The sequence below is a fragment of the Thamnophis sirtalis genome, unplaced genomic scaffold (genome assembly GCF_051295495.1).
Source record: "Thamnophis sirtalis isolate CommonGarterSnake01/CBP01778 unplaced genomic scaffold, rThaSir2_p1.2 scaffold_1, whole genome shotgun sequence".
Lineage (NCBI taxonomy): Eukaryota > Metazoa > Chordata > Lepidosauria > Squamata > Natricidae > Thamnophis > Thamnophis sirtalis.
Window position 1 is genome coordinate 3,391,628 of NW_028261381.1, and position 9,764 is coordinate 3,401,391.

The 9,764-nt window shown below is 43.7% G+C and overlaps 1 protein-coding gene across 1 annotated transcript in view; it reads right to left on the bottom strand.

Annotated features, from left to right (window-relative positions):
• Window positions 1-803: 803 nt before the first annotated feature.
• The window catches only part of CCNYL1 (cyclin Y like 1), a 39,372-nt gene continuing 30,411 nt past the window's right edge, over window positions 804-9,764 (bottom strand). The window contains exons 8-10 of the mRNA XM_087706707.1: window positions 7,843-8,009; window positions 2,670-2,832; window positions 804-2,404 (exon numbers count right to left, since the gene is read on the bottom strand). Coding sequence (XP_087562833.1) covers window positions 2,288-2,404; window positions 2,670-2,832; window positions 7,843-8,009 — 447 coding nt within the window. The 3' untranslated portion in view covers window positions 804-2,287. The remainder of the gene's footprint in view (window positions 2,405-2,669; window positions 2,833-7,842; window positions 8,010-9,764) is intronic.

Here is a 9,764-nt window from a genome sequence, read left to right on the forward strand (position 1 = left end):
CAGGTTTTGAGCTTGTGTGAATTTCACATTTCTTACCCATATTCTTTCCCATGTATCCAACCTTATTGGATAATAATATAACGTTTGCATCCTTTTAGAGGGGCATTGAGGCCACCTGGAGATTTTATCTGTATCATCAGGGGGGTCACCTGAGTAATGCAAATGGGTGTGGAACCTTCTTGGAACTGTTGAAAGGACTGTGTTGTAGATTGGAGATAAATGATATTGTACAAGTGCCTTAGGGAACAGGATTAATCTGCTGACCCGGTTTTTCGAATCCCATGGATTTTTTTCTGCAGAGGATGATCTGATTTTTTTTGCTTTCTATGCTTTACACTAAGGTTGCTTTGTCTTTATTTTAACACTGTCAATATAAATAAACCACTCTGAAAACCTTAGCTGAAGAATGGAAGAACACCTATTGGAAAAAAATAATGAAATAGACCAGTGTTTCTCAACCTTGGCAATGAGATAGGATGTTATAATTCGTTATCTAAGGCAGTGTTTCTCAACCTTGGCAACTTGAAGATGTCCGGACTTCAACTCCCAGAATTCCCCAGCCAGCATTCGCTGGCTGGGGAATTCTGGGAGTTGAAGTCCAGACATCTTCAAGTTGCCAAGGTTGAGAAACACTGAAATAGACCCATGAAATCTAGCAGGTGCTGCAGGCCGAAGGAAAGAGGAATCCAGGATACATAGCCACAACGGCAGCTGAGTTCTGTGCAAGGAGCAGCATTCCGTGTTTTGGTGTACATGTTCCTTGAGGGGGGGGAAATGTAACACAAACAAAAGAACACCTTAGCTTAATTAAAATAGAGTTTATTATTAGCTTCTTCTTTTTTTTTTAATACAAACATGACAAAGGGAAGCCACCTGAAGATGTAGCATTTATTTCAAAGTTGAATTATAATCAATACCTGATGCCACAGACTGGGGCTGGTAGATTAAAATACTGTAATGAAGACTAACAATTTGAGTGCTGCTGAACCACTCAAGAAGCAAGCTTGGTTTCATAATTAAATAGACAAAAAAAAGAATCAAAACTGTAAGAAGCAGTGTCCAGTGGGAAGTTTTTAAAGTACAAAACCACTTAGATATTGTGACCCACAACTGTGAAGGCCTGTAATTGAGAATATGTCTTCCGTTCTTAAAAAGAACAATTCTATTTCTTTCAAATTTCTGTTCTTAAAAGAGCAAATTTAGGAAAAGCCGATATAATTTTACTTCAGAACAAAGATAATTTTAAAAAATGCTAGGTTCTAAGGAAAAGTAATCTGTTTTATCAATTGAGAACAACCGTATGTATCTCCCTCATCAGGACCAGAGTTTTGACAGTGGGATTTAAAGCTAGTTGGAAGCATATAATAAAAGCAGTTATATATTTTGTGTTTGTACTGGAAGAATTCAGCCGAGTAGCTCATCAACAAGTCAACTCATCTGTTAGGGATTCCAGGGCAACTCTATTCAGCACTTCAAGAAAAGATAGTGTATTATGAATTCTGTCTCTTCCACAGCTTGACTAGGAATATATAAGATGCACCAAAACTGACAAGAAATAGACCCCGAACCACTTCTTTACTTACTAGCAAACGCAGAACACCCTTCCTCTGCTCCTCCTCTCCTCTCCCTACCAATTCCTTTTGCTGTGACAATCTCAAACGAAGAGATTTTGTTTACCCTTAGCAGATACTACTCAGCAACTCCTTGCCCCAAATTGACCACCAGTGTACAAACAATTAGGGAAGTTGGAAGTGTGCGTACTGAAAGACAAGAGAAATCTTTGCTTGCTAATGCCACGGCGTCAGTTCCAGAGTGACGTTTCGCCGTATTAGCATGAAGGTTGTTGCACTGACTTGGAAAGGCAACTGCAGTTGGGTCCTGGGTTACTGAGGAGGAAAGAACATTGTGACTGTGTTGTTAATGTTCAAAGTCTAAGTTTTAAAACTAGTCATTATTTAAAATGCAGAGAGCTCACAGCTATAGGCCTACATAGTAAGCAAACATCTCTGGATTGAGGAGATTAGTTTGGAGAAAAGGGGAAAAAAAAGACTCATCAAAAGTTTCTGCACCTCTGGATTTTAAAGGGAGTGTTCCCCCTTTGACAAGGCTCCTTCTTTTCTTCCCTATGGAATTAAACTCCTCCTCCAGCTCTGAACTTCCTTGGCGTATTTGCTCACCCCGTCCTCCATGTGAAAGACACGATCACTGCTGACTGGTGAACCTGGGAGTCAAAGTGTGGTTCCACTTGTAAGGATGCTGGTGCCAGTGTTGTAGCTTTCCTTCTTGATCAAGAGAGGATGGCGTTAGAACGGTGAATGCCAACTAGGTTATCGGCACTGAAGGACCGTCTCATAGCAGCTTTTGACAAGTCTTTGTATTTGTCCTCACACAGCCGGGAGATAGCCTGCAAAACATTTGTTTTAAGGTTATCGGAGCTGGAAAGATTCTGAATTGGCATTAATACAGTGTTTCTCAACCTTGGCGACTTGAAGTCCTGTGGACTTCAACTCCCAGAATCCCCCAGCCAGCTGTGCATTCGCTGGCTGGGGAATTCTGGGAGTTGAAGTCCAGACATCTTCAAGTTGCCAAGGTTGAGAAACACTGCAGTAGAGTAATCAACAGCCACAAAACCCACAGCTATACAAGCTACACAAGCCTCACACTATTACCTCTAATTTCTGTGCTCGTTCTTTACTCAGCGGCTCCAGCAGGAAGCAGAGATTGTTGTCATCTGCTAAGGAGCGTAGGTCGAAGTAGTATTTGGCGTAAACACTGGCAGGAACGTTGATATTGAACTGCAGCAGCTCCAAAAAGTGTCTTTCCATCTCATTCCTGGAAGAAAATAGAAGAGGATGTGAGAAACAGAATTGGGTTCATTCAGCTGGAGGCAAAAAAAAAATAAAATAATAAGAAGCACCCACCAGGACTTTGGTAAAAAAAAAAAAAAATGCTGATGTATAGAGCCAAAACATTTTTAAAAGGAATAGAATTAATGTATGAATACAGTTCATAGCAGGGGCGCTATTTGAATTCTGGTATTTTCAGCGGATGGGAGAGATTACATTCTGCCACATACTCTCTCGGCTGATGCGGACGGACCCCCTTCTTCTTTTATTAAGAGTCCCATAAGCCCAGCTTTACACAATTCGCACTGCATTGTTATTCTTACAAGACCCTGCGCCGTAGTTATCAGATGAAAAGAAGGACGCCTGCTGTTGATTAGCTCCGAAGAACTTGCAAGGCATTTTCACCAGGTTCATAACAGGAAGTGGGTACGCTGAAGTGGGAGAGGGCCAAACAAAAGAAGTGGGCATATCACCACGGCAACAAATGGATCTCTGAAGAGCTGCTGCTATTATTTTGGTGGAAAAAGCTCTTGAAGCAACACGGGTTCATCTCCATCAATATATAAATAAATAAGCAAGCCAGCAAGCAATTTTAGATAGGCAAAGGAGTTTTCTGTCCTGAGACTCCTAAGAGGTTACCGTATCAACCTTAGCTGGCAAGGGGAATTTTTTTTAGCGCTGCTAATTTTGGCAAAATCTGTTCTATGTATTCATATCTGTAGGTCAGCACTTCTGACCTACAGATATGGACAGTCCCAGAAAGGGATGGACAGTCCCAGAAAGAACAGAACCAACCTACGACATCGCCGACTACCCAAATTCATACAATATTTTAAAAATGAGCAAGTATATAATACAGGTTGTCTTGGACTTACAATGGCAATTTGGTTCACTGACAAAAGGGCGCCCGACAAAAGCGCGCCCGACTAAACTGCGGTGACAAAACCGCGAGTTCTAGAGCGCTCCGACGAATGAGCGCTGAATCGCGCCGACAACAGCGCGGCGACAGAAGCGCGCTGTAAACCTAAACCTAACCTCAACCCTAAACCTAACCCTAAACGTAACGCTAACGCTAACCCTAAACCTAACGCTAACCCTAAACCTAACCCTAAACTTAACCGTTACCTTAACTTAAATCACCCTTCTGTCGCTGCGCTGTTATAAATCGCCCTTCCGTTGCTGCGCTGTTGTCGGGGCGTTGATGACGTTGTGGTTTTAGCATTGCAGTTTTGTTGGCGCGGTTTTGTCATGCGCGCTTTTGTTGGGTCACAGGCAATTTGGCCTGCTATTTCTGTTGCTAAGTGACAACAGTCGCAAAAATCCAATTGCACTGTTTAGCAATGGCAATCCCTGCAGTCCCAGTCCCGTTTGCTGTCATCGTTAACCAAACCCGATGGTCATTAGAGGACCGACAACTTCTTACCAACTTCCCACTACCATAAAACAGAACATAATTGTGTGCTTGTTGATTGTTTTTAAATTGTTGTAGTTGTTTGTCCGTTGTTTTCCTCCTGTTTGTATCCCCCCCGCTTACTTTGGTTTGTGAGTCCCCCTGGGAATAGGGCGGCATAGAAATGCAATAAATCAAATCAAATCAAATCAAGGCAGAAAATGACAAATCCCAGGCCGGAGAGCAGGTGGGAGGCTGCTGCTCAATGAAGGAGGGAGCCGGACGGCATGAGGGAGGGGTCTATGACAATCCGCCATGGCCGACTCCTCCTGGGGCAACTCACTGCGGGGCAAGAGTTATCAAAGAAACGGTGGAATAGAATCATTAAAGAAAGGATGCAAAAGGAGGGACAAAAGGAAATGTGAATCACAAAAATCAAAATATATTTTTTTTAATTTTGAATAATTAAATTGAATTGTTAAATTGTCCCACGGTGGGCTGGCTGTGGCCAGTTGCTCCATTCCATGAGGGAGGGTGGGAGAAAGTAGACAAGGGAAAGTGTCAGAGGTGCAAAGCAGGGAGTGTGTGTGACGGTGCCAGGGGGTACACAAGAGGCATGTTGTGGGTAGGGTTGGGTGCACGAGGGTGCGAGAGAAAGTCATTGTCTACCAGCTCAAGCAATGGAGCTAAATCTCAAATCTGCAGAATTCGCAACCTGAGCCCCTGGATGTATCAAAATATCCCTTTCTTGATGACCTACAGGAGGATGGAAAAGCAATTTTTCATGTTTAAAATATGTTTTCTAGGGACTGAAAAAAGAAAGGCGGAATCAATCACCTAGATGCTACTCATGGTGAGAATAGGAGCTTTTGTGTGGCTTCCTTTTGGAAGGCAGACTGCAGTCCCATTAAATCCACTGCCAGAATTAATTTCCTGTTCATATGGTCATAAAGCTTATAGAAATGCAAATCAGATGATGTTTTGATGATCATCTCATCAGGACTTCATTTATCCCCCTTTGTTCAAGACTTGCTAATACATTTTAATTGTGAAAAAATACAATAGTTTTGTCAGATAACAACTCTATTAATAGGTTTAAAGCCTAGGGAAACAAGAAAGGCCCTTGTTTTATTCCTATGATGTGCAATTCCAGAATGGCAGGCTCGCTTTTTACACCCACTGTAATCTACAAAATTAGCAATTAACTAAATGTATTCCTCTCCATTCTTATTTAAGACAGTCCCTTAAATATCAATATTTGAGAGGCACATACATTTGCATCAATTTCCTGCTTAATCAGAAATAATGTACAAGGATAATTTTGATAGTCAAGTTATAACTTTTCCACCCCCAAATCTACCTCTCAACCTTCAAATACTTCTTTTCCAACCCCTCCACCAATATATCTTTGCATACAAGTGTACATGTATATATGATAAAATGTATTTTTCTGGCAAGTGATTGAAAAGTACGCCAGCCCAGCCTCTAATACATTATTGCAAGGGTCCCCAACCTCTGGACCGCAGCACGCCAGGGGGTCGCGACCTGTTTGCAACCAAACAGCCATGGAAATAGCGGATGAACATGCGCGCATCCTCCTATGCCTGACCAGCAGGCAAGCACAGGCGCACAGGCTCCATTTGCACGCACATCACTCACACAGAACGATTCCCTCTTCCTCCCCTTGCCGGTCCACAAAACCAGAAAGGTTGTAGAACTCTGCATTATTGTATTATCCATCATGTTTTCTCTCACTTGTCCCCAATCACACTTGTGCCTACAGCAATTTAGCCTGAAGAGAATCATTCTAGAAGCTTCCATCCATACCTTAAATGAAGAACCCTACTGGACAGGATAGTTATGGAGGATTGCAGCTGGGGAAATTAGTCTCCTACTAGAAATCCCATCCCACACTGCAGTCTAAATGCTAGATTTATTCAAGCCAAGCTACAGAAATTCTATCCTATCAAATTAATGTGTAAAAAGCAGAATTCTTCACATACTTGCAGTGATGCTTAAACAAGAAATCCACAAAATGTTTTGATTTCTGTGATCCCTCAGAAGTGTTTACAAGTAGACCTTTATGGGATTGTATCAAATTACTACTGCAAGTTTACAATGCAATGCAGAAGAGCAATGTATTGCGATATGGAGAAACGCCACCGGTCACTACAGGGAATCCCCGTGTTAGGAGCATTTCCTTAGCGAACGTTCAAAGTTATGTGATCAGCGCCCCCTAGTGTTTAAGAACAAGTTCCGAAACTACGAATCTTGCAGTACCACGGCAGTTGTTCGCCCTTATAGACAACCGCCAGAGGCTCTGCAATATTGGTTGTGCACTTTGGTGGACAAAACAGAACTGGGGCAGGATGGGATTGATCCTCCGACACTTCGTTTAGGCCTGTGCAAGCCTAAACGGAGCTTTGATTTGGCCGGCAAATTGCCGGGTGAGGTCTGCGGAAGCAAAGTGTCGCACACAGCTGAGGAGACGGCTTGCTAGATGTTTGCATGGTAAGTGACGTGGGGCGGCAGGTTGGGGTGGGGGGAGAAACAATTGTGGGGAGTATGAGGTATTTTAGTGGGTCGGGAAGGCCTTGGGTGGTCTTAAGCAGGTGGCTTGTTCCATTATGAGGCCTTCCTCCGGCCCCATGGCCTCCCCCCCCCCTGAAATACCTCATTGCACTTAATGAACCACGCATTTGATTAGCAATTCATGGGCCAAAGGAGAGTGATCATGCTCAAGGTATGAGACTCAGTTCCACGAATCCTCAGGTTATGAATGGAATGGGCAAGCATTCATAACTCGAGGATTCCCTGTATATGAATAATTGTAGGCTGAGGAAAATCACTTGAGACTGATTCAAATTAAGATACATATCTGAAGTAGCCAACAAAGATTAGGTTCACTGGTTCAGGATAATTTTTTGTAGTTTGCTCTGAGGGTGGTAGTAGACTAAGATATAAGGTTGGATCATGAGATCCAAATGCATTCGCTGGCTGGGGAATTCTGGGAGTTGAAGTCCGGACATCTTCAAGTTGCCAAGGTTGAGAAATACTGCACTAGATTATGTCAGTATAATGAATCCACTATTTCCTTTTATCAATCAATATTTTAAAATTATTTTATTATAATTACCTTTACATTTTCTTTTGGTCAATTAGCAAAGGCATAAACATGAGAAAAAACACGTTATAAAGATGGTGATAAAGGGAGTAACGAGAAGCAGAGCAAATCGCGATGAATGGAATTTGGGGGAGGTTCAAGGAATAAACTTTACTAAGTGTGCCGGATACCTAGCTACAATTTTAGAATGCATTATCTATACCAGTGTTTCTCAACCTTGGCAACTTGAAGATGTCTGGACTTCAACTCCCAGAATTCCCCAGCAGTGGTTAGGACAGTGTTTCTCAACCTTGGCCACTTGAAGATGTCCGGACTTCAAATCCCAGAATTCCCCAGCCAGCATCTTCAAGTGGCCAAGGTTGAGAAACACTGATCTCTACAGTATAGATAGGATAAAATATCCTAAAGAAAGAAAAATCATTAAAAAGATACAAGCTGGATAAGACACAGACAAGCAATTTCAACTAAATTTGGTATCTTACATGTCTTCCACCGTAATATCCTTCAGGATTTGGCAGTAATCCACATTCCAAACAGCTTGATCATCCCACACTTTAGAAGCCAGCAGTATAGCACCTAGGACTATCCTCTTCCAGTTACTTGGACAGATGTCAATCTCTGCATAGGTCAAGAGTCTTTCTAAGTAAACCTGAAATTCAAGAAGAGTTACACATTTCCAATGATTCACACTTTCTAGCTTCTTACATTGCCTCTTAACCGGAAGTCTCTTATAACCTATGGATATAAGGAGTGGCTCTCATACTTTCTATGTAGATGACAGAGACAAGGAAAATCTCAAAATTGTATTTTTCAATATTGTTTGCCCACATTGGGGGGGTGGGTGGGCAGGGGGGGCACCATGGCTCCCACCTAATTTAAAATGTACTCTGCTAAGTGAGCAGCACAGCTCTATGGAAGATCTGGCTTTTTCCAGCAGCTTCATGGGTTGGGAGGGAGAGGGAAAAATGTGTGTGAGAGAGAATGGATACCAATTTAGACCGCCTCCTGCCGATCACCTCCCATAGACCGATTAGATCTCACAGGTTAGGTCTCCTCCGGATTCCATCCGCCAGCCAATGTCGGCTGGCGACTCCCCGGGGGAGAGCCTTCTCTGTTGCAGCTCCAGCCCTCTGGAATGACCTCCCCGTGGAGATCCGAACCCTTACTACCCTCCCGGCCTTCCGCAAAGCCACCAAGTCCTGGCTGCTCCAGCAGGCCGGGGGTGGTGGTGTGTGAAACATCCAGCCCCACGGAAACTGTGAATGTTGTGTTTTTTTTAAGTGTTGTCTTCGTCTATTTATTTCCCTTTCCCTTGTCTACTGTGAGCCGCCCGGAGTCCTCCGGGAGTGGGCGGCATACAAGACAAACAAATAAACAAATAAATATTTAGACTTCCCCTTGCCACTGCAGATTCTTTATTGGTATTTCCAATATTCCTTCTAAGGAAAAGTGGCTCATCTGAAATTCTAACCCATAGACATCCGAAATTTGAGTTTAAAACGATTAAACAGCAGACATAAGCAACTTCACACTAGACAGAAAATTGTGTTTCAATGTTTTTTTAAATAAACAAATGCTCGTTTTAAAGATGCCAGAAACATGGACTGTGATCTACTGTGGACCTTGTGTGTTTCTTAAGAGGTCCCTAAAGGGATGTGCATAACCACACCAGCATGCTTATCGTCCCTGTCCTAATTTATATGTACTGTATTTTTCGGAGTATAAGATGCACTTTTTCCCCTCCAAAAAGAGGCTGAAAATCTGGGTGCGTCTTATACTCCGAATGTAGCATGAGCCATACCTGATGGGAGGGGGGAGTGAGAGGTATGCTGGCGGTATGCTGGCAGCAATGGCGGCAATCGATGGCAAAAGTAGGTGGGGCCTACCACCCAAGCTACCCCGCCACTCCTGGGCAAAATTAAAGCCACCGCTGCAGCCGCCTCACTGCCGCCTGAGGAGCCTGACTTGCTCCTGGGCAAAATTAAAAGCCGCTGCTGTTGCTGCTGTGACCTCGCTGCTGCCCCAGGAGCCTCGCCGCGGCCTCGCTGCTGCCGCAGGGGCCAGACCTGCTCCCAGGCAAAGTTTAAAGCCGCCACCACTGCTGTCCAAGGAGCCTGACCCGCTCCCGGGCAAAATTTAAAGCCACAGCCCCACCGCTGCCTGGATAAACCGCCTTCCTCACCAGCTTCCTGGCCGACGCCCCAGACGACGCTGCCTGGAGAAGCCTGCTACCTGCTCCTGAGACGCCACACAGGTAAGCACTGGTTAGGGGTGGCAAGGGTCTTCAAACGTGGCAGCTGTAAGACTTGTGGACTTTCAGGTAAGTTCCAGAAATCCTGAAGTAACATGACTGGAGGAGGAATTCTGGGAGTTGAAGTCCATAGGTCTTAAAGCTGTCAGCACT